The sequence below is a fragment of the Panthera onca genome, chromosome D3, assembly GCF_046562875.1.
Source record: "Panthera onca isolate mPanOnc1 chromosome D3, mPanOnc1 haplotype 2, whole genome shotgun sequence".
Classification (NCBI taxonomy): domain Eukaryota; kingdom Metazoa; phylum Chordata; class Mammalia; order Carnivora; family Felidae; genus Panthera; species Panthera onca.
This window is the reverse complement of record NC_138350.1, coordinates 91,070,209-91,094,966: the sequence shown is the minus strand read 5'-3', so window position 1 is coordinate 91,094,966 and position 24,758 is coordinate 91,070,209. Positions and strand designations below refer to the sequence as shown.

At 50.4% G+C, this 24,758-nt stretch overlaps 1 protein-coding gene across 1 annotated transcript in view; it reads left to right on the top strand.

Moving 5' to 3' along the window:
- MBP (myelin basic protein) overlaps positions 1 to 24,758 on the top strand; it is a 113,839-nt gene that overhangs the window by 19,215 nt on the left and 69,866 nt on the right. The window contains exon 2 of the mRNA XM_078435126.2: positions 2,458 to 2,533. Coding sequence (XP_078291252.2) covers positions 2,483 to 2,533 — 51 coding nt within the window. The 5' untranslated portion in view covers positions 2,458 to 2,482. The remainder of the gene's footprint in view (positions 1 to 2,457; positions 2,534 to 24,758) is intronic.

Sequence of the window (24,758 nt, the reverse complement as noted above, 5' to 3'; positions counted from 1 at the left end):
GAAAGTGGTCCAGTTTCATTCTTGTGCATCTAGCTGTCCAGTTTTCTCAACACCATTTATCGAAGAGACTGTCTTTTTCCCATTACATATTCTTGCTTCCTTTGTCAAGATTAATTGATCATATCATCGTGGTTTTATTTCTGGGATCTCTATTCTGTTCCATTGATCTATGTGTCTGTTTTTGTGCCAGTACCATACTGTTTTGATTACTGCAGCTTTGTGGCATATCTTGAAATCTGGGATTGTGATACCTTTAGTTTTGTTCTTCTTCTTCAAGATTGCTTTGGCTCTTCAGAGTCTTTTGTGGTTCCATATGAATTTTAGGATTGTTTGTTCTAGTTCTGTGAAAAATGCTTTGGTGTTTTGATAGGGATTACATTCAATGTGTAGATTACTTTGGGTATCATGGACTTTGAACAATATTTGTTACTGCCTGCGTTTAGTTTTGAATAGTCAATTCTTATTTCTAAAACAGAGTGGGAGATCCACAAGTGTGTAATGCGTTGTTATTCTGTGTCCTCTCTTCATCTCGCAAGTTCTCAGTATTCAGTTAAAACCCTGCGTGGAATCCAAGAGAAATCAAACCTCAGAGTAACAGCTGCTTCACATCCACATTCAGACCCAGGTCTCCTGGGAGAACACCCACTCACGTTCCCTGACGACTGAGCAGACTCCCAGATGACAAAAACGAGTTCTCCCCTTATTGAGTAAAGTACTATGTGTGCCCAAACTTCCATTTTCCCCGTGAGGGTTCTGTGGTGATCCAATTTAAATGAATGAGTACAGAGATGACAGAATCACACCAGAGGCTGAAATTATCTGCAAAGGTAAACTTGCATCTTTAAAAGCATGCATTTTTAGGGGCGCCTGAGTGGCTCAGTCGGTTGAGCGTCCGACTCTGGCTTCGGTTCGTGGGTTCAAGCCCCACGTCGGGCTCTGTGCTGACAGCTCGGAGCCTGGAACCTGCTTCAGATTCTGTGTCTCCCTCTCTGCCCCATCCCCACTCGTGCTCTGTCTCTCTCTGTCTCTCAAAACTAAATAAACATTAAAAAACTTTTTTAAAGCATGTATTTTTAAATATTGGGGGTTTCTTTCACTCGCATGCATCAAAAATGAGGAATTCACCTGAATCCTCTAAGCTTATGGTGTTTTCTCACTGCCAGGGCTGTGTCTGTGATTTGCCAGAACTCATTATTGCCACGTCACCGAATCTTTCTCTTCCCGGGGCCGTCACTGGAAATGGGATCGCCCGCCCCAGTTTCTATTTACAAAGCATGAGGTGGGAAGGGTGTTCTGTCCACACGCGGTTGGCTGTTGCTCGTCTCTGCTGTGTAACGGCTCACGTACTCACACACACCCTGGGAGGTGACGCTCGCAAATCCCTTTCTCACCCATCCTGCCCTCAGTTGGGGTCCTGTGGACAAAGGCAAGGGCATCCTTCAGGGTCACTGAGAGGCATCCAGAGCTATGGGAGGCTTTGGAAAAATTCAGCTCTTAAGCAATTAATTCCCCTTTTTCCTGAGGAGTACCTTTTGGGGGGGCAACTCTTGCCTTTCATCCAGGCGTGTGTAACGTTTTAGAAATCCTTCCCGTTTTCAGAAGACAGTTCGTTTTGTTACCTTTCAAGGAAAGCTGTTTCACGTTCAGCAGGGAGTCGGTTCTCTCATAGTCGCTAAAAAGGGTTCCTCGTGGAAAGTTACATTTCGGAACTGCCCCTAAATACCAGCACCTGCGGCCCATTGATGGTTCACAGCGACGGAGTGAGTGGTCCTGGTGCACGTCCAAGGGTGAAGGTGGAAACACAATTGGTGTAGAGTGGGTTTGGCTACATTCTGCAGTGTTGATCCTTTTCGGGGGGAAAATCATGAATTTGCTGCTGAGGTTTGTGTTAAAAATACAAATGGGGAACAGAGTTTTTTTTTTTTAATCCAACTTTATCTTCCTTGCAAATGCTGCAAATTCTTGGGATACTTGTCTGATAAGCAGTCCTTGGTCTGATCTTGCGGTTTCTGTGCTCACGTGATTCCCCAAACAGTGAGCCCGCGTGGACCGCCTCTCATTTTCAGGAGGGTTGCCCTGTCCTGCCTGTCAATGCGTCTCACCACGCCTGGGGTGGGGGGAGGCGTGCCCCCCAAGTGTGTGTGGGTCGCCGGGTCGACACCCTCCACGAGTGTTCTCGACCCGGGTTCTTTGTCTACAGATGAGAACACAGTGGAGAGTCTTGGAGACTGAACGGAGTGTGGGTGCGGGCAGGGGCCCTGCTTCCCAGTGTTTGGCTTGGGATCGGGGGCCAACAGAGGCACCCGCTGGTGAGGCTTCCCGTGCCTCAAGTCTGGGGGTTCTTATTTTCTCCTTTCAGAAATGGGCAGAACAGAGCACGTGTCACAGGACTGTTGCTCGGATTGGAAACTTTGAGAGTCCCAGCCTTAAGGCTAACGCCTTCTGTTTTTCTTCTAGCTTCTGACCAGCGCACCGGCTCAGGATGGGAAACCACGCGGGAAAGCGGGAGTTAAACGCCGAGAAGGGCCACAAGGTAAGAAGCGAGCCGGGCTCGGAGCATCCCTCCAACAGCATTTGGTTTTGTCCTTAAACACGACCCTCCCGATGCACACGGTGGCTGCCAGAGCTCCTGGTACAGCTGGTGGATTGTTACCCCCTACCTTAGAAACCTCTAGGGCAGACAGACCGAACCCCGCACGCCTCGGCCGGGACCCCAGGCCCACGACCTTGCCAGTGACACCCCCCTCCCTCCCGTCCCACACCATCGCTGTGCCGCCCTTGGAAAGTACAGACGCGCCAGAGGGGAAAGGGCCAATAAAAATGGTCCGATTCCTTCCAGGGAGTCCGAAGGAGTCTCCTCTGTATGTCCCACACGACGTCTGCCACCCACCAGGCTCCTGGTGGCCTCACGCTCTGGCCGGGGCTTTTTCTCCACCACCGAAGGGTCATTTCAGATGAGGAAAGGGGGCTGACATGGGGTGAGACGTGCTGAATCTCCCCTGACTCGTGGGGGGGCAGGCAAGGGAAATCACTCCTTGTCCTTGGTGCCTAACTCCACGGAACCTGACACGTGTTACAGCCACAGACAGATGGCAGTTCACAACGTCCTGGCACTGAGGCCGGGGCGCCCCCAGCGCCACGTGGGACCGAACTGAGTGGAGGCCCACCCCCTTGTCATGTTGCGTAGCACAGTCTTTATATGATAACAACCCACCCAGCAGCACTGGGTCCTTCCTGCTCAGTGCTTGGACCCCATTTCTGTATCTGTCGACTGCGACATGTTCCGGAATTTGCTTTCAGGTCTTCCCCTGCAAAGGAATGAGTGAGAACACCCTGTTCTTGCCCATGTTTTACCTCAACTGAAGTTGCAAACAGCATCATCTAGTTTCTTGACTCACGATTTCAGGCCCAAGGTGAACGGGAAGGGAGTTACGTGTCTGTGACGTTGCTATGGGTTTGGAATCCTCCCTTTCCCGCCGAAAGGGGAAAATTTTATGAATACTTCAACGATTCCAGTAAATACTGAACGGGGACTGACTTGTTAATTTTTAAAGGTCAAACCATTCTAGCGATAATCTCGTTGTCATAATGGGCAGAGGGGTTGAGCTCTGTGCCGGGTTACCGTGGAGCCTGGAGATTCAGGGACCGGGGTGCCCTCTGACCCAGGGCAGAGTCTCCCCAGAGGTGAAAGTGGAGAGGGGCCCTAGACGGAGCTCTGGCCTGTCAGGGCCGCGGGAGCGCAAGTCTTGTAGGGACAGATTTGCGACTCCGGTTCTAAACGCCACTCTGGGGCTCTCAGTTTCTTTCCTGTCGTTGGACCTCATAAAACCCAGAGACATGGTCTTAATTTGTTACTTCTACCTAAGTAAGGTTGTTGAGCACCAGTAAAGCCTACACTTGAGGCTCTTGTCTCCTGACATCTGATGTGTAACGTTTGGATGGTTTGCAACATTGGAAATTTACGGACACTGGTTCCTGCAGGTGTTGTTAGGTGTAAAAGCTCTTTGTAAAAAAACTGTTTTGTAACTGGACAGAAAATGTTTGATGCCTTTCAGAGCGAGTGCCAGAGATGTTACACGGCACGTAAACTTGTACCAGGACAGAAAACAAGTACACGAGCTCCTGCCATACTGTTGCCCATTCTGTGTGTTTCTGCATGTAATCCTGTGAGGCGTGTTTTGACTCTCGGGAGAGTGGAAGGAAAGCTTCTGTCGTGGCAGGGTGCTGGGCTGACCTGTTAGTGGGGGGCAGCTGCAAGGCAGAGTCCCTTCCCTTCCCCCCCAAACCCTGGCCTCCTCCTCTGGCCTGTCCACCCCTCACCTCCCGCATCGTGCCGTGCACGAGGGTCTTGGCATTGGTTGTTTGCACAGCTTCCTGGTCCGGCCGGGCCCTCTGTCCAGCGCTGGGGAAGGAGACGTAGTCGCTTCCTGCCGGGACCTTCCAGTCTCCAGCTCTCGGGTGTCTGCCCGTGACTCAGCACCTTGTGCCTTCTTACTGGCTTCTCTCTCCTCCTAAAGAGGATGCAGGAGGGAGGAGCATATGGAAGGGATTACTCTGGAGTTTCTCCAAAGGTGAAAGGAAAGGCCCCCCCTTTCCACCCTGGCATTGCCGGTAACCGCTGGGGCGGGACGCACGGCCGCGTAGCAAGGTGGCTGACAGCCCTGTGCCCGTGGCCCCAGCACAGAGCAGAACACCCCATGGTGAGTGTGAGGGACAAAGACCCCAGCCCCAGGAGGAACCACGGGAACAGAACGTTTCCGTGATTCCTTCCCGTTCCCAGAAATGAAGAAACCCCTATTTTGCCTTTGATTCCCCGTGTTTTTAAGAGTCGTGGTAGAATTTGATTTCCAGATAGCGCCAGCTCACTAACTTATCAGCTCTTTATCAGTCGCTCCCTGTCTAGCAAGGTGACTTGGTAGAACCAAAATGTCCCAGCCGCCCTGGATGACCCAGAGGGCGCCCACGTTTGCTGCTGAACCCCCCCCCTCCCCAACTCCCGGCTCCAGGCCAGACTCACAGGGTTCTCAGCAGGCCCCTTCCACAGAGGCTCCGGGAAAACTGGTTCCACAAGCTAAAAATAGACTCCCCTGCCTTTGGGGAGGCTGCACCTGGCCGATGGCCCTGGGGAAATGGGCAGGACACCTGCACAGGGGGAGGAGACATTTGGCTCACTGGCTACTACAGGGATTCCTTACCTCTCGTCGGCTTGAATAGAAGGTGTCAGACCAACTGTTCCTTGGGAGGAACTGCGTATGCAACAGGCCCCGAGCAGAGGGTCCGTACATGATGGGCACTTGGGACATGGTCTTTATGCCACGGGCCCTGAGCAGAGGGTCCACAGAGGACGGGCCCTGAGGTTAGGGTCCATACGCCTCAGGCACTCCAGGCAGAGACCACGTATGTTGCTTAGGCTGCCCTGGGTTTGTATCCCACTCGGCGTGGGACCCTGCATTTCCCCGTTTCCCAATTTCCTACCTACCTTAAGGAATTAGGATTTCCAGTGCCCTGGAACTATTTCTTAACATCTGTATTCTCAGCTTTGCCCGTTTTGTTTGTCTGTCTGTTTCTGTTTTTGAACACTGACATCAGTTTCCTTGGGAATGAACTTTAAAAAAAGGAGCCCTTAAAGTCCCCTGATTTCTTTCTTCTCCCGTGAAAGTAGAGGGTGTCACTCGTCAGAATCATTCCTACTGGAAATGTGAAAAATAAAGACAACCAGTAGTCTGCGTTGACATATTTTCTCCTTTTTCCAAAATGAGTGAAGTCAAGTGATGAGTTAAAATGTTGAAATCCTAGCCAAGCACAACAGTCCTGAAAACCTGCTTTCATCTGAGGGTGGCCTGGACTTCTCCTCGTGGTCGTACCTGGCCTCACACACTTTCTCCACAGGTGCCTGGCCATGTTTCTGGAGGTTTCTGTTTAATCAGCCTAAGGAAAAATAGACCACACTGAAAAACAAAATCTGAGAGCTTGCAAACATTCACATCTAAGTTTTACAGTGGGGAGTAACTTCGTACTTTGGTATTTCCAATTAAACGGATTATCTGGGCTGTTGTTCAAAGCCGAGTGCGTGCCAGGCACCAGCCCATGCACGTTGCCTCTCTGGGGGCGTTCACATCCCTGAAAAGTTCATTCGCGTATTTAATGATCATTAAAACCCACTTCCTTGATGAGACTCTCCAGAGAACATTCGAAGGATGCTCTGAGAAAAGAGACACCAGTTTGCAGATGTGCAAATATACCCAGCAACGTGCAGACCGTCTTTCCCTCTGACGGGTTTCCTTTGAAACCACCGACATCCCAGCTGTACGAGGGGCAGACCTTGTCCGCCTGCTGGCTGGTTCCTCAAGGCCACGCCTCCATGGAGCCCTGGGTCCAGCAAGTTCTCATCCCAGGTATGGGATGGATGCTGTTAGGTTGCCCGGCCTGTTTGGAACGCTCCGTTCTGGCTGTACCACGCTCACGGGTGAGAAGGAGTTCTGTTTGAAACCATCATTGGTTCGAGCTAATCGTCTCTCCTCCCCACATGGAAGTCAAGTTCAACAGGGTCCTGACCTGGGCCAGCTCTGCTCGTGGGTGTGTCCCCAGGCCCCCTCTCTCCCTGGCGCTGCTTCTGAGGGGGTCCTGACGGCACAGTCTGTGGGTGAGTGTGGCCAGTGCACCCCTCCCACCGCCAGCTCCAGGTCTCCCGGGCTCCCCCGGGGTCGCCAGCCTGCGAGCCCCGGGCCGGGCGCCTGTACTCCCTGCAGCCGCCCAGGCTCCAGCCAGCAGCCTCGTGAGACTGACTGAGCATGGAATTCACCCGGAAATACTTCCCTTCCTCATTTGACTGCAGTGCGTTGGCAATTGTTAGAGCCATAAATGCATAATGTCTAGTTTCGAGGCACATCACCTAAAGGAAACTTTGAGAACCCAGATAATTCTTGTGTTAATCATATGTTTAAAAGCTTCGGGAACTGAAGGGGTGCCTGGGTGGCTCAGTTGGTTAGGCATCCGACTTCGGCTCAGGTCATGATCTCGCGGTCTGTGGGTTCGAGCCCCGCGTCGGGCTCTGTGCTGACAGCTCGGAGCCTGGAGCCTGCTTCGGATTCTGTGTTTCCCTCTCTCTCTGCTCCTGCCTTGCCCACACACTCTCTCTGCCTCTCAAAAAGTGAATAAACGTTAAAAAATATTTAAAAAAATAAAAAAAAAAAAAAAAAAAGAAAGCCTGGGGAACTGAAAAGCAGAAGATGTTTCCTTACAGGCACGTACCAAAGTTTGATGGTCTGAAACACGGACACATCTAGACAACATCTAGTAAATTCTTAGACGGCGAGGTAGAGACTTCCACTGTGCCTTACCCTCAGCAGCACTTCAGAGCTCGTTCTCTGTCAGTCCTGGTCTCTGTCTCTGCGTCTCTGTCTCACACACACACACACACACACACCCCTGTAAAGGATTCCTCCCGACCCCGACGGTGGAATGTTCAACTGTCTCTCAGATGCATGTGGCCCAGAAGCACGTGATGTGCGGCTAGCACGACCCAAGAGCCACATTTGAAATGTTATTTATTTTTAAATCACTTAGACTTAAATGGTCTAAGTTTGGAGGTGCGGCACGGCCCCGCTGGATGTTCTGTCCCCGTCACCCTAATCCTCAGGGTACCTGGAACCCCGTCAGATAAGCGTCAGCACCTTTCTGTCGGCGAAAAGAATTCTGGTCTCTGTCAAAGTCATATAGTTTCGTGCAAAGGTTAATGGTGAAGGCAGAAGGCAAAATCCCGTGAACGACACAAACACAGTTAGAAGTACCAGAAACTACCGAGGGTGATGCTGGTGCCCTACAGCCTCCGACGGTGAGAAAGAGGTCTCGGGGTGCCTGGGGGGCTCAGCCAGTGGAGCATATGACTTCAGCTCAGGTCATGGTCTCACAGCTTGTGAGTTTGAGCCCCGTGCCGGGCTTCACCCTGACGGCACAGAGCCTGCCTGGGATTCTCTCTGTCTCTGCCCTACCCCCCTGCTCTCGCTCTCTCTCAAAAATGAATAAACATAAAAAAAAAAGAGACAGAGAGAAAGAAGGTGTTCTTGCCCCCCCCGCAGCCCGGAAGGCCCACAGCATGTGGCTCTGTCTCCGTCTCGCTCCAAGGCGGGCCGCCCGGGTCAGAATTCAGGCACGTGCGCGTTCCAGCTGTTTCGGGGTTCAATGCGCACTCGAGTCCACCCTCCTGCTTGCTTCCAGAGAACTTCAGTGAGCGCCGAAAAAGAGAGAAATACAATAATGTGAAAGACATGCCCTTTGAAAGAAGCCTTCCAAAATCTGTGAATAGTCAATAACCTTCTCATTACAGTTCTGGAAAACTCACCGTGAGTCTGCATCCGACTTGAGCACAAGCCAGAGAATGTCATGCGAACCATCTTCCTGCCGTTGGGTTTTGTAAAGTCACGTTTGTGCTGGGGACCAGAGCCAGCTCTGGGCGGGGGGGGGGGGGGGGGGGGGGTGGGCTCCCAACCCAGAGGGCAGGTGTTTGTGCCCCACAGGGAAAGGCCGCAGTGCCCACTGGTGGGCATGTCGGTGCTGTGTCCGAGATACAGAGCTTTTTAACCAACATTACAGAATCGTCTTACTAAGTGTTTACAGCAGATTCTAGAACGTGTTGAGTCAGCAGTGCTCCTGCCTGTAGGACGGACTCAAAGAGAAAGTCCCTTATCACCGATTTGCGTAGAAACACGACCCTAAGGTTGACTCTGCCGTCGAAGGGTCAGAAGCAGGCACTTGTTTCGTCAGCTGACGCAAGAACGCTCACACCTTTGCGGGTCGGGCGGCAGTGAGTGGACAAACACCCGTGTAATTACCAAAGACAGAAGGTGTAATTAGTGACACAGCCACCCCTCAACAACCCTTAGTAAAAATAGCGCCGGGCTGATTGTGACGCGGTGCCCCAGGCCACGTAAACCCACGAGCCGAGCTGTCAGCAGCCAGCCTGTGGACCGTCAGCCCGCAGGCTGTCCCGTCCTGCCCCCTGCCCGGCGCCCCCGTGGCTTGGAGCCGGCCACCCTCCACCCTGGGGGGACCCCTTCCATGCCCGCTCCTCCTTCGAAGCCAAGGCCTCGGGATCCTGGGCCTGCGGTTGGGAAGGGCTCCAGATGGGCTCGGGACCCCGAGGGCTCTGGCGTCTGGTTTGGGGCTTGAAAACCCCATGGCCGGGACACCCGTGCGACGCTCATGTTCCGTGTCCTTGCGTGCTACCGTAGGGTTTCTGAGGTCTGCAAGTTCGTGGGCAAAGCTGGTTTTTATCAGAAACTGTGACCCAGTTCGCAAGCTGCTAACTTGAGACCCGAGCGGTTGTTAGATGTAAGTGATATATTAACACTGGTTATTAAAGTGAAATCAGTCGCCAATAAAATAATTGCGTAACACTACGGACGGGACAGAACACGCACCAGATGTCACATGTCCTCCGTGTTCGCCCGGCCCGCAAACCTGTCTTCTGTCTCCCGTCCCAGACTTATGTCCTTGGCCCTCGAGCAGCTGGTGGCCTGAGACGAGGCGGCCGGTGCTCCTGTGAGACAAGCCTGTTTGCCGTCTTGTTTCCAGCTGGATGCACCGAGCTCTCTTACTTCACTGGCTGATCTTCCCTAATGGCTCTGTCGCTGCGTCTGTGGTGCTCTGTTATTGTGCGTGTGCGGACGGGGAGGAAGGGGAGTCCGAAATCTTGCCCTAGCGTCAAAGGGAGCACGGAGCGAGCAGAAGCACAGCTCCTTTCATTTCGTGTGTGTGTGTTTCAATCCAGAAGGCTTTTGAGCTTGTGATGAGTGTGATCTGTGTGAAGCGGTTTTTAAGCTCTCTTTGGGGTTTACCTGTGACCGAAAACATGGTCTCGGGTGGGGCCGAGCACATACTTGTTCGTGAATCATCAGTGACGTGGAGGGTGTTAGACGGCAGGGGGCGGGGGGCCTCTGGGACAGGTGACGAGCCACGTTTCCCGGAGCCGGCCGTGCTGGGGCTGAGGCCGCTTTGGGTGCTGAGTGGCTGTCATCACCCCCAGTGACTCAGTCCCTTGCCGTTCTGGCAGCTCACACAAGGCTGGCTGAACCCCGTGTCACAGTCCAGGCCAGGTGAGCTCAGGGACGCCACTGAGGAACTTAATCTTTGAAGGCAGATTTGTCTCTGATACCGACAGGGAAAAGCATGTCCTTTCATATGAAAACTCTGTGCTGCTTTATTATTAAGAAAGAACGTGAGAATGCAGGCTGGTGCAGCCCCTCTGGAAAACAGGATGGAGGTTCCTCAAAAAAATAAAACTAGAACTACCCTACGACCCAGCAACCGCACTACTAGGCATTGATCCTCGGGATACAGGTGTGCTGTTTCGAAGGGACACGTGCACCCCAATGTTTATAGCAGCACTATCGACAATAGCCAAAGTATGGAAAGAGCCCAAATGTCCATCGATGGGTGAATGGATAAAGAAGATGTGGCATATATATACAATGCAGTATTACTCGGCAATCAAAAAGAATGAAATCTTGCCATTTGCAACTACATGGATGAAATTGGAGGGTATTATGCTAAGTGAAATTAGAGAAAGACAAAAATCATATGACTTCACTCATATGAGCACTTTAAGAGACAAAACAGATGAACATAAGGGAAGGGAAACCAAAATAATATAAAAACTGGGAGGGGGGACAAAATAGAAGAGACTCATAAATATGGAGAACAAACTGAAGGTTACTGGAGGGGTTGTGGGAGGAGGGATGGGCTCAATAGGGAAGGGGCACTAAGGAATCTACTCCTGAAATCACTGTTGCACCCTATGCTAACTAATTTGGATGTAAATTTTAAAAAATAAAACAATAGAACAAGTTAAAATTAAAAAAAAATTAAAAGCAAGGGACAGAGAATATAAAAAACAGTAAGGTTTGAAATAAGTTAAATACAATTTTTTTAAATGAAAAATGTAAAACTCAGTTGACAGGTTGAAGTAAACATTAGATACAGCTGAAGAAAAAATTATTGAATTAAAAGCTAGATACGGAGAAGTTACTTGAAAGTAGTCCAAAGATACAAAAACATGGAAAATATATGTTCCTAAATTATGGAAAGACACAAAACACTGATTCCAGAAACCCACTGATGGCCTTAAATAACAAATACATATATGACTATATTTATATAGTTAGTCATCTGACATTTTTTTTGAGAGAGAGAGAGGGCGCAAGTGAGTGAGGGGCAGAGAGATTGGGAGAGAGAGAATCCCTCGTGGGAGAGACAGAAGCGAGGCTCACCGGAAGCAGGGCTCATCCTCACCCGAAGAGGAACTCGAACTCATGAACCGTGAGATCATGACCTGACCCAAAGCCAGATGCTTAACCAACTGAGCCACCCAAGCGCCACAGTCATCCAACATTTTAAATGAAACTGTGGAGCACTAAATGGAGTGGGATATCTATAGAAGCCTGAGCAAAAGGGATGGTTTTAACCTGATAGCTGGAAGACAGAAGCAGTGGGAGACTCTCTAATGTACCTAGAAGAAAATAAATGTCAACCTAGAACTCTATACCAGCAAAAGTATTTTTCAAGTCTAATGATGAAATTTTGAGTTTTTTCTATCTCAATGAAAACTGAAAGTTTACCAAAAATTCTCACTGAATAAAACTCTAAAAGTTTTCCTCACTCAGAAAGAAAAACAAGAGAGAGAACATCTTTATATTTCGTAAAACCCTCTTACGGTACTTTTAACGAAACGAAATGTAAAAATCCAGGTGTCAAAATGTTATTTCCTATCTTTTCTCACTTAACTCCTTTGGCAGTGTGGTTTTAAACGTTTAAATTTGGAAGCAGGAGATTTTATGTGCTGGAATATGCTTGTGAAAAGTTGTCTTCCGTGTGTATGTGTGTGTGTGTGTGTGTGTGTGTGTGTGTGTGTGTGTGGGGAGGGAGTGTTTCGAGCCCGCCAGCCCCAAACGCCGTGAACACTAATCACCAGCCTCCAGCTCACCTTCTCCTGCTCAGCCCAGCTCCGCAGTCAGATGCATTCAACCTAGTCTCCTAGCCGTGACCTGGTACCTGCATTACTTTAATTGTCCTATAGTTAGGCAAAAACCTAGATAAAGTTCATTCTTAATGTTTCTGTGGCTATTGGTCCTTGCAAAACAGACTGTTATTTAATGCACCCTAAATTACACTTGAGCACGAGGCATGTGTAACCAAACACGGGCCATACGTCAACAAGTAAGGCAAGTGGGTGATGACATTAATTACACACGGCGTGGTAGGATTAGGGCAGGGAGGCGTGTGCTCCTGCCTCGAAATTGCGTTAAGACACGTAAGAAAACACCAGCGTCTTCAGATTTAAAAGTAAAGGCTAGCTCCGGTGTTGCTTTCCGATGTGTTTGAGGAGGGCCTTGCCGGCTCAGCTCTCCCTCCAGCCAGGCCGTCCTCTCCTGCCCCCGGGGCCCGGCCAGGCCGCCTCGCACCTGCTGTCTAGTCTCTGGCTTCTCCCAGACCTCCTCTTGCAGCTACTCTGTGTCACTGTGCTCATGCAGCACCCCACCCCCAATGCCAGGTCCCTTGTGTGTGTCTCTGGGGTTTTGCCCCGGATGCCAGCACCCACTCTCAGCCCATTTCCTCACCCGTGAAAGGTGCCGTGGGCACCCCGCTGGCCCCGAGCACTGAGCCATTTGTGTGCATTTGGGCATCTCGCCTGTCTGCTCTGCACGCACTTGTGGGGCCCTGCTGTCCCCAGGCTCTGTGCTACGATTTAGACACACCATTTTACACTCAGTGAGTGGAATTTACAGAAGCCGCTTCTGAAACCCTGAACTCTGCATGCATGTGGTCCCAGGTGGAGGCTTAGAGCCCCCGTGGTTGCAGGAGTGGCTTTGCGAGGACTTGTGCAACAGCAACCGCTCTGGGGATCCCAGCACCGCCTCCAGGAGGGACCAGGGCCCCAGCTGGCTCCTCACTGTCCAGACCTCCTCCCCCTGGTGCCTGAGGAGCGTTGAAAGAGGCCAGACCAGGGGTGCCTGGGTGGCTCAGTCGGTTAAGCGTCTGACTCTTGGTTTCAGCCCAAGTCACGATCTCCTAGTTTGTGACTTTGAGCCCTGCATCTGGCCCTGTGCTGGCAGCACGGAGCCTGCGTGGGATTCTCAATCTCTCCCTGTCTCTGCCCCTCCCCTGCTCATGCTATCTGTGTCTCTCTCAAAATAAATAAACAAACTTAAAAAAAAAAAAAAAGAAGAAGAAAAAAGAAAGAGGCCAGACTCGAGCCAGATTCAGTGGGGCAGGGGACGCAGCGGCTGGCCTTCTCAAAGGGGAGTGGTGGAACCCCCAACCAGGGATGCCCTCAGACACCACAGCTCCTGGGAGCTCTTGGCTTTCTGGGCAGTGGCCCCAGCCCAGGCTCATCTCAGGGCAGGAAACAATGAGAGGAAATGGCATGATCGAATGTATGTCCTTGTCTTTCTATGAAGTAAGGCCTCCGTGAAAGCACGTGTGTCTAAGGGACACCCAGTGACGCTGATGGCCACGTTCGCTTCATCGTCTAGGCTGTCCTGGCTCGTTGTTCCTGAGATGCTAAAATCATGGGTCTTAGATTTTTTTTTCTATTGAATTAATAAAAGGGCTCTTGTGGCTGCCACCCACACACCAAATAAATTGAATGCAAAATCCTTTTTTTGTCCTTCTATTCTACTTTGTCACAATTACAGTGTTTTAAAAGGTTCATTGCAGTGCATTTCAAGGTGAAATGTGATGTGGTATTTGTAGAATATTCCAAGAGTGTATGATTCTTCCTTTTGACGAGCCGTGTTTAATGCACAGACTCTTCTCGTTTGATGGTTCGAATGCAAAGTATTTAGTTACTCGGTTTAGGAACATTGCATTTCATGCCTTTCTTGCCAGCTCTTCAGTGTTTTAAAAAGAAAATCAGTCTTTGATTTTCTGGTCTTTGTTCGTGAACATACGTGATAGCACTCTAAGTACTAGGAGACGGAGTATGGTTTTTTAAAGTCACAGTTCCCACAGTGCTCAGAACACCAGGATGCTTCACGAACAACACGGAGAAACCCAACGGAGCGCATCTGTCCTGGGTGACCCAGCCTCCACATGACCTGTCAGGTCCATAAAGACTTGGTTCAAAATATGTTTATAATTTGTATCTTCATCTAACTAGACGCTGCCTTGATTTTATCATCAGTTGCGAAACAAGAGAGGTCTGTGGCCTGAAAAAGAAAATTTCTCCTGAATGTGCCTTTGCAGCCAACGTCACGTTCAGACCCTTGATGGAGGGAGGACTCGATCTTATCACCCCTGGTGATCGGACCTATCACCACCTGTACTCGTGAAGTTCTCCAGACATTCTCAGTCTCTTAATGGAGCACACAGACGTAGCCTGATTGGTTTCTCCGGCGCCGAGAGCCCGCTGGGGCCAGGTCTGCGGCTCTCACGGCTCGGCCCCCATCACAGGGACAGCAGGGTTCCGCTTGGAAGACGAGCGTGTGCGTGGCCCAGGGATAATTCCGTGTGCAGCGCGAGTGTGTTCGCTTAGAGCGAGGACACCAGAGTGCAGGTACAAGTCTAGTTCTGTGGGAAATTTCCCTTTCTGTTTGAATCTTACTGCATTAACACGCTCATGAAAGCCTGTTTGTTACTTAAAAAAACGATTTTACGTTCACCTCTTCTAAAGTACGGAAAATAGAAGATGCAGGTTTGCAAAATAAGTTAATGGTAGCTGGCAGGCTTCCCACACGGGGCCGTTGGGACCCTCGTGACCACTTTCAGCAAGGAGGCCGGGAGGCTGGTATCGCTGAGGGCTACGGTCACAAATACAGAAATGTTAGACCTTATTGTCCTTCTGCCCTATCCGCATTAGAGGAAGCAAGTAAATAAGCATGTGCAGGCATGGGGGCATATGTTTGGGGCACGTAAGTAGGACCCTGAGGTTTTTATTACATACAACTAAAGGCAATGCATTCAGCTTCCAGTTGAGAAGATCAGAGGTTTCCACCGCCTTGTTCTGTGTTCAGTAATGTAGAATATCCGTGGGAACTGAATGAACTTCCTTACGCGAATGGCCTTTCAGTGCGTTTTAATCGAACTTGCAATTTACTCTAGAACTCTAAGCGAAGGAACCACGCTCAACAGTCTCTCTCTCCCTCTCCCCCTCACACCCTTCCCTTATGTGACCATCCTTCTCATTTAAGACGTGACCGGCTGATACAGCAGTAGCTTCCAGGAATAAATGGCAAGATATTTGTGTTCCGAAAATAGAAGTTACTGTGTCTGGTTACGCAACGGGCCCCGATAAACAGTCTTGCCGTGACGCTGGTCAGTGCTTGTTTTGCTGTGACTTCTGAAAGTCACTGTTTAAATCAAACCCTGGGCTCATTTCTTTGCCCTGATTATTGGAACACCGCAGTCCTAATTACACTACAAAATGATCTTGGCAGAGACGGTGGCTTTAACACTTAAGTCGTTAAAAGAGCCACTTCCTAATCTAGGGTAACGGCTCCATAAACCGCCTCGAATACTGAGCTCCAGACTCCCTTCCAGTGATGCCGGGACCTTTCGCTGTTAACTGCCTGCAGGCCCAGCTCCCACGCTTTTTAAAAACACCTTTATGAAGATGTCATTCACATGCCGTACCATTCACCCATTTGAAGCGTACAATTCGGTGGGTTTCTGGTGTATTCACAGATATGCAGGACAGCCACCAACGGTCAATTTTACTTATTGGCATCATCTCAGAAAGAAGCTGTCATTCGCTCCAGCCCTCAGCCTCTGTGCCCCGGCCCTCAGCAACCACCAATCTCTTTTCTGTCTCTAGGTTTCCCTGTTCTGGGCATTTCACCCGAATGGAATCATCTGATATGTGTTCGTTTCTGTCTGGCTCCTTTCGTGGAGCATAATGTTTTCAGAGTCCACGTAGCACGGGCCAGCGCTCCGTTCTTTTTTACGGCTGAATAATGTTGCGTTGTGTGGACGGACCACATTCGGTGTATCCATTCACCCACGGATGGGCATCGGGCTCTTTCCACCTTTTGGGGCTTATAAATACCACGGCTAGCAGCAAAAGCTCATGTACGAGGTTTTGTGTGTGTATGTGTTTTCTTTTCTCTTATATAGTTTCTTAATTAAAAAAAAAACCTGGATTTTCATATACTCTTGTTAGCAGAAATGCTTGCTGTGTTTTCTTTGATGCCATTAAAACAGACAGGTCTGGATAAGGAGCCCTGACTTTGCAATCTCACCCCATGGAGACTTGTGACATCGTTGTTTGTTTTTTTCTTTCTTCTGGGGTCTGCGATATTGAGCAGGAGACGTTTTCTGTGCCTTTGTTCATAAATGCATTGGAGGTAATCACTGTCGCCAGGTGTAGAAATAACCAGCCTAAGACTTAGAATAAAGTCTTCCAAAATTTTAATCCCCCACATTTCAGAAACCAGTCTGGGATCCTAGCACTGAATCCCACGCGGTCCCCACAGCGGATGAGCCAGCTATGTGAGGAATGATTCCTCACCTTTAACGTCATAGCCAGAATCTCACCGGGTCCTGGCTATGGGGTGCATTCCGCTCTTTTTCTTTTAACAAATAGTTCTATTGAGATAAATTCAGATACCGTTAACCTTCACCCATCTGAAACGTACAGCTCAGTCCTTTTTAGTATCTTCCCAGGATTGTGCAGCCATCACCACAATCTGACTCTATAACGTATTTGTCACCTCTCAAGGAGACCCCGCAGCCACTAGAAGCCCCCACTTAACCCCGTCCACCCCGGGCAACTGCTAACGTACTTCCAGTCCCTCTGGATTTGACTGTTCTGGACGTTTCGTGTATAGGTGATGACGCAGCATGGATTTTTGGCGACCGCCTCCTTCCGTATAGCACAGTGTTTTCAAGCTCATGCCTGTGGCAGGTGGCAACACTTTGTTCCTTGCTGTTAAAGAATTATATGCCCTTGTAAGAATAGGCTGCATTTTAATTATCCATTCATTCGCTGCTGGTCATTTGGGATGCTTCCATCGTTTGGTATTGTGAATATGCTGCTATGAACACTCCTACACAGGTTTTTGTGTGGACGTCCGTTTTCATTTCTCTCGGGCGTGTACCCAGGAGTGGATCTGATGAGTCCTACTACGGTAACTCTGTGATGAACTGTGTAAGGACCCGTCAAGCTGTTTTGTGCAGTGGCTGCACCGTTTTACTGGCAATGTCTGAGGGTTTCCGACTTCTCCGTGTCCTGACCAACTTACTGTCGTCAGTCTTCTTGCTGGTATCCGTCCTAGCGGATGCAAAGTGGTGCCTCACGTTGTGCTTTTGATTGTATTTCCGTCACGCACGATAACGTTGCGCATCTTTTCCTGTACTTACTGGCCATCTGTCTGTCTTCTTCAGAGAAATGCCTATTCAGATTCTTGGCCCGTCTTTTAAAAAATTAGGCGTTTCGTCTTTTCATTGTTGAATGGTAGGAGCTCTTTACATATTCTGGACACGAATATCTTATCAGAGAGATGATTTGAAAGTATTTTCTCTCTGTCTCCAGGTTGTTATTTTCCTTTCTTGATGGCGTCCATTGCAACGCACAGCTTTAACTTTCGACGAGGTCTGATTTATCCATTATTTCTTTTGTGCTGTGTTCCGGCGTCCCGTCTAAGAACCATTGCCAACGGGCCCCTTGTTCTAAATTAAATCTGGTTCTCACCTTCGGTTTCTAATCCGGTCAGGTTGTCCCCTCTCTCAAATTAAACTCAGAAGAGTTTTTGATGACTTACAAAGTATTTGAATTTGTTACCAGCAAGCACCCTAGTGAATGGCTTTACGGTTTTCTCTCCTTCTCAAATACTTCTTTTGGTCTAGACCAGGGGCTCTCAGCTAAGAGTGAGCCTCCCTTCCCGTCCTCAGGGACATTTGTCAACGTCAGGAGACATTTCTTGTTGTCACAGCAGCAGGATACCATGAGCATCGCGTGGGTAGAGGCCAGAGACGCTGCGAAACATCCCACGGTGGACAGGAAACCCTACACCGCACAGCAAACACTCGTCCAGCCCACAGTGTCAATAACACCACACCGAGAAGCCGTTGTCTACACTGTCTGAGGCCTGCCCTTTTGCACTAATACCTGCATTCTGTGTCTGCATTCTGAGTCTGCAATAAGGAGGACACGCCGTAGAGATGCGCCACGAGTCTGGCTTTCATTCTGCTTCAGATTCTTTACTTCGATCCTAAGAGCTTCCATTGTTTTGCTAGTTTCTTCTGCTGCTTCTCCAGACCCAGCCTAGAGCAGGAGTCAGTATGATCCTTCGTTTTTTGGGTTTTTTTTAACATTTATTTATTTTTGAGACAGAGAGAGAGAGAGAGCATGAATGGGGAGGGTCAGAGAGAGAGAGAGACACAGAATCTGAAACAGGCTCCGGGCTCTGAGCGGTCAGCACAGAGCCCAACGCGGGGCTGGAACCCACGAACCACGAGATCATGACCTGAGCCGAAGTCGGACACTTAACTGACTGAGCCACCCAGGTGCCCCTGATCCTTCGTTTTTAAGAAACAAACCAAAATTGCAGAGTAACGAGTGCAAGTTGTAAGAACTATTTCTATTACACCCCCAACACAGGCATACACACACATACACACACTCTCTCACACTGATACGCACAGATACCCACACATAGGATACACACAGACGTGCACACACACACGCTGTCTCACATGGGTACACACAGATACACACATACACTTACGCATAGACATACAGGTGCACACACACACACACACTCATACTCGGGAATTTTTACTTCCACGGCTTCAGACAAAGTTTATCACCACATTTAAATAACAGGAACATACAGGAGGATGTTTCCATGCACATAAAATAGCGGTGATTTGACCCTCGCTCCGCCCTAGCCCATGAAGAGCGGCTCAGCCCCAGACCGCGTCGGCCAGACAGACCTTGGCTGTGGCTTCTCCTCTGCTTCGGTGGCACGTGCATCTTTGGGATGCAACCGAAGGATGGAGCTGTAGGCCTTCGGCGTGTACACGGCCAGCCCGTACAGGGCCTGGACTCAATCTGAGCGTAAGAGAATGTTTTGCCTCTTGAGTAAAATAAAAGAGAGCGAGGGAGCGAGTTTCCCTTAGCGTCCACAGTTCTCCGTACAAACGTGCCGTCAGCCTGGCCTTCGCGTCCCCGGTGCCCGTGCCGCCCAAGCCACGGCCGAGGAATCGTCACCCTGCCCCGCGCCCTCCGGGGCCGGGTCCCCAGCAGCCCTCCCCTCCTGGGAGCCCGCGTCACCTGCCGGTGGTGTGGGGTCGGGGTGGCTGCTCTTCCCACCTGACGAGTGCTTGGCCCTGTGACCTCCGTCCACAGCTCTTCGTCCCCCGCTCTGAGCACGTGGGGACCGTGTTCTGTCCCTTCGCTGACTCTGGAGCCTGGAGCTGGGAAGCATGAGGGTCCTTCGGAGGCTCACGTCGGGGGAGATGACGGCCAGTGCTCTGTGACTCTCCCCTCATCGCCTCCCCGGCTCCGGCAGGCCCGCTCCGTGGGGCCAACTCCTCTTGGCTCACTGAGCCGCCTTCCTGGGGGCTTGGTGGGTGGGGGAGTTGCTGAACCAGGCGTGTCCTGGGCAGGTCCCAGGAAGCCCGGGCAGGGCCAGGAGCCTTCCCCGCCTCGGGGTGCACAAGATTTGGGCGGGCTGGGCGGTAAAACCATCCCAGCCCCAGGTGCAGCCCCTGGCCTCATGAGGCTGTCTGGGGCTGTCTGGGCCACGTGAGGCACGCTGTTGACGTGAGCCGTAACCCCCCCCCCCATCAGGAATGCTCTGCCCCCCACCCCCGACACCTTCTCCACCCTTCTGTCCAGACCAGAAACGCCCTTTCTGCACATCTGCCTCGAGGTTTCCGTCTGGGCTCTGACCTGAGAGGCTGGTGCGTGAGCACACATCATCGGAACCTCTCTTGGCTTCAGTGACCTCAGTAGTAAAATGGGCCGGTTGGGTGGCCTCTGGATTCCTCCCAACTGTAGAAGTCTTGCCTCCCCCTGTGTCCTCTGAACTCGGCTGAGCACAGCTGCCCTGGAGAACTTTGAGCTTGAGAAGGAAACATGTCAGGTTGGGTTTGACCGTGAAGCGGTCAATGCCAAGAGACTGCGCCATCACGTGGCCGACGTTCGGGAGGCCGCCTGTTCTGCAACCAGCTGTTAGGAGGACGCCCCAGCGTCTCTTGTATTCTACACATCCTGCAGGCAAAGCCTCAGGATGGTGGGGGGGGGGCGGGGCAAACATACTGTCTCTTGTACAGGATTCGGGGTCCCTAAGCCAAGGTCCTTCTTCAACAGCACAACCCCGCGCATCGGGTCCGTGCCCACTGACCTGTAAGAACCGGGGCTTGGTCCCCACGGGCCCGTAGGAACCTGTAGGAACCGAGTGCCCAGATGATGAGGTTCTAGGACTGCTGTGGGTAATAAGCCATCTGTGGTCTCTGAGCCAGGAGTCTCCTGTCTTCCGTCAGCACCCATGACGCCGGCAGGCCGGCTCGTCAGCCTGCAGCCTGCACAGAAGTAAGATCTGGGGTTTTTCACTGCCTTCAACACTAACCTGGTGTCGGTTCTCTCCAGAAAAGTAGATAATGCAAAAATGTCTACTTTATGAACCGATCTTCTACACTTGTCGTGCTGAACATCGTTTGCATTACAAAAACAACGAATCGCTGTGTCATTTTTCTTCTGGGGGGGTCTCAGAAAAGTAGGTGTGATATGGTTCCTACAGCAAATACACCCGGGGGTGGAGTCAAGCTTGCATACCCCGCACTTGGTTCGACTGAACGCCGGCTGGCTTGTTTTCCGATTTCATTTCTGACGTGTCTGCCTTGCTTACTGCACTGTGAACTCCTCCAGGAAGCCCTCTTGTCTTGTCCCAGCCCCAGCTCCCAGCACGTTTGGGTGGGAACCAGTCAGTGAGTGACTGAATGGGAACCTAGCCAGGGAACTCAAACCAGACCCAACTCCCTGCGTCTAAGCCTGTGAGTCCCAACTCAAGTTTTATGAAATCACATGAAATGCCGTCTTCTTCTAAGACTTTTCAAAATCACTTCTTTTTTTCTTTTTTAAAGCAGCCCGTGGTGGGTCACGCCTCAGAGTCCAACAGTTTAAAATGGTCTTGCGGTTTAAAATATCACTTTTAATGTCTTTCAACATCTTTCCTCTCTGGATGCCTGTTTTTTAGTTTGAATCAGAATTTTGTAAATTGTGTAATTTTTTTTAAAACTGTGACTCCAGGGTTGCCCTCTCTCAGAGACTTTTTAATTTTTTTTTTTTTTCCGGATGTTGCTACGGTGATTAGAAACTTATCTTCTGGGCCATTCCTCCTAAAATTGTTGCTTCCAGACCCATCAGCCTTTCAAAAACTCAAGGCTGATTAAACGCATTTTATACTTACAATTCCGTTATGTGTAAATAGCTACACCTTAAGAAAATCTCTTAGGATGGCTGCGGTCCCTGGACGGTGGGTTAGGTGGCCGGGAAATGACTGGACAAGATGGGTACAAAGTTACAAGTGGCTGAACAGACCAGGGCCTAAAATAATTAAACCCGGATGCCTTTTACCAGTGTTTTGGTTTGTTTGCAGCTTTGGTAGGTTTGGCTCCATTTTATCCTTTGTTGTTCCTCTTGGTCCTCATGGAGGCGACCCTGAATCGTACTTCCTGGGTACCAAGGCGAACCCTGTGAGTCCCCAGGTCCCTCTCTCCTCACACCGAGCCTAGTGCAGGACCCACACTGGCCCGCGAGGAACACTTGGATGCTTAAAGTTTAGAAGTCAAGGCCAGGTGAGGTTTTTGTGTTTTGTTGGTTTTTTTAATGTTTTATTCACAAAAAAAATGAGAACGTTCTCTGGTTTGTAAGTAGGTTAGGAGACTAGAAATTCCTTAATACCAAAAAAAGCACTAGAAATTCCTTAATGCCAAAAACAGTGCCTTTCTGTTTCACTATTCATGTTAACATCCAGAGCTATTTGTGCTACATATAGAGGGACGTAGAGGGACTCGTGTTCATTTCCTGATGCTTCTGCAACAAAGGTCTGCAAACCGGTGCTAAAAACACCAGGAATTTGGTCTCTCACACTGTTGGAGACCAGAAGTCCAGAACCCAGGAGTCGGCAGGGATGGGTCTTCGGGAGGTTCTCATGGCAGCTGCGTTCCAGCCTCTGTCCTAGAATCCGGTGGTTTCCAGCAGTCCTTGGCTGGGGACGTATCCCCCTGTTGGCTCACGGCCCCCTCCCTGTGTGTCTGTGTCTGTGTGTCTGAACTGCCTCTTATGAAGACACCCATCGTGGCTTAGGGACCCACTCACGGCAGTATGACCTCTTCACAGCTGATCTGCAGGAGCCCTCATTCTTGTTTGAATATTTTTTTAACATCCAAGGATGGACTCAGACTGGACACAGGCATGTGGACCCCTGAGGCGCCCTCCCTGAGGCTGGTTGAGGGCCAGATGCGGGTCTTTGGTTTGACCTGATTAGATTTCCGTCAAATCTGGAGGAACCAGCTCTTCCCTGAGCACAGACGCTTCGCCTGGCTTTGGTGGAGCGTCCCCCAAGCAGTGAGTGACCACACGAAGCATGTCCCCCAGGTGACCGCACACACAGCATGTCCCCCAAGCACCGAATGCACACACCGCACCTTTCCCTGTAGGTGAGTACGTGACTCCTGGTCCCCTCAACAGGTCTCCTTTGAAAGTCGGTGTTTCTTTAGGAAATGCAACAAATACCCACACTTACATTGAAAGCGAAACACTTCCAACGCTAAAGTAGATTCCGTCCGGGGTTTCCATTCAGGATGGTGCCCAGAACCAGAAAAGACGAGAAACGCTGTCTGCTCAGCTTGTGTCCAACAGCACAGACAAGGGACCCGGGGCCCCTAGGATGGCAGTGCCCGGAGCAGACAGGGCCTCGCTTCTCTTCTGAACAAGGACGGGAGGGGGCCAGACACTGGGCAGGGCTTGAGTGCACCTGTCCCTCAGGGGCATCATTCAGTGAGCAGAGAACCCGTTGGTTAAGAGGGGGGTTTTAATCCCACTTGGATGAAGACTGTTGAGTGAAAACATACAGACCAGAGATGCAGTAAATTGCTTAATTTATCATGAGTGTTGTATCCGTGTTGAAAAATAAGTCTCATCTGCATTTAGAAATATTTTTAGTTTTTTTTATTTGGGAGAGAGCACGTGAGTGGCGGGGAGGGACAGAGGGAGAAGGAGAGAGAGAATCTTGAGCAGGCTTCATGCTCAGCTGGGAGCCCAGTGCAAGGCTTGATCCCACGACCCCAGGATCATGACTTGAGCTGAAATCAAGAGTCAGACACTCAACTGAGCCCCCCAGGTGCCTCAATATTTTAAAATATTTTTAGGGGCGCCTGGGTGGCTCAGTCGGTTAAGGATCCGACTTCGGTTCAGGTCACGATCTCACGGTTTGTGAGTTGCAGCCCCGCGTCGGGCTCTGTGCTGACAGCTCGGAGCCTGGAGCCTGCTTCGGATTCTGCGTCTCCCTCTTTCTCTGCCCCTCCCCTGTCCATGCTCTGTCTCTCAATAATAAACAAACGTTTAAAAAAATTTTTGTAAAAATATTGTTAAATCGGCATTTGTATTTATGAGACTTTTGCCTTATTGTGTTTACCCCTAAAATTAATGTAGAAAAGTAAGTGAATTCTTACATCGGTCACCTCTCTCGTATTTAGGCTGATGGAAATGAAAATTGGTACAAATATTATGAAGGAACCATAACTGCTTGAAACACATTTAGACACGTGCAGACACAGACACGATTTGAGAATCAGGACACGTTGGGGCAGTGACACGCTGGGTCGCGGGTCTCGTCGGCACCGACCCTCTTTGTGTATCTGAGTGTTTCATGTCTGTTATTTACTTTCTTTATCGTGAAAATTCCCTTACGTTTGAATCACACCATCTTGATCGTGTGTGTTTTGCTGGTGGACGTTTCGCTTGTTGGAAGTGTGTTCTTCGTAAGGGTATATTTTATGTTCGCGGTAAAGCAACAGCATCAGGTCTCAGAAAGTAACTCTTTGTTGGGACAGAAGTCAGCGAGTAGATTTCCCAGGCCGTGCGCGTGGACTTTTCGCACAGCGTCCTGCACAGCGTGTGGAATTATGACGCGTTATGACCGGAGGAGGTGGGTGAGGTTTGGGGTCCCGTCTGTCATCGGGACTCTGCCCCGCCTCCCCCGGTGGCCCCTTGAAGGAGCAGACGGTGCCCGTTCTGATGCTGCAGCAGGGAGGCCTGCACCGGGCACGGGCTGAGGACACCAGCTATCTCTTCACCACCACGTCCGGCCGCGCCGACCCCAGCAGCGGAGATAGGGAGGCTGTGTGGCCCTATCATCCGGCTGCGGTCACTGAGGGCAGAGCGGTTCGCTTTCAATACCGAGCTTTGACCCTGACCCCGAAGTGCCCTCATCCCTGAGACTCCAAGCCTCCCAGAAGGAAGGAGTCCTCGGTTCTAAGTAGAAGACGCTGCTGGTCGCAAGGGGCATCTTGATCTAAACGTGAAAGCGTGAGAAGATTCACCCGCGATGAAGGAGCACGGCAGCTAAATTGTGTTCGATTGATCACTTCTCCAGCGATGGGTATTGTGTGCTTGGCAAAGAACACGACATTGCTGTCAGCCTCAAGGCGCGACGTGAAACAAAGACACGAGACTGGATTCACGGCTGACGAACGGAGCTATCGAGAAGTGCTTGCCCACCCAAGTTTTACTCTCCTCTGAGTAAATAGGTAGATAG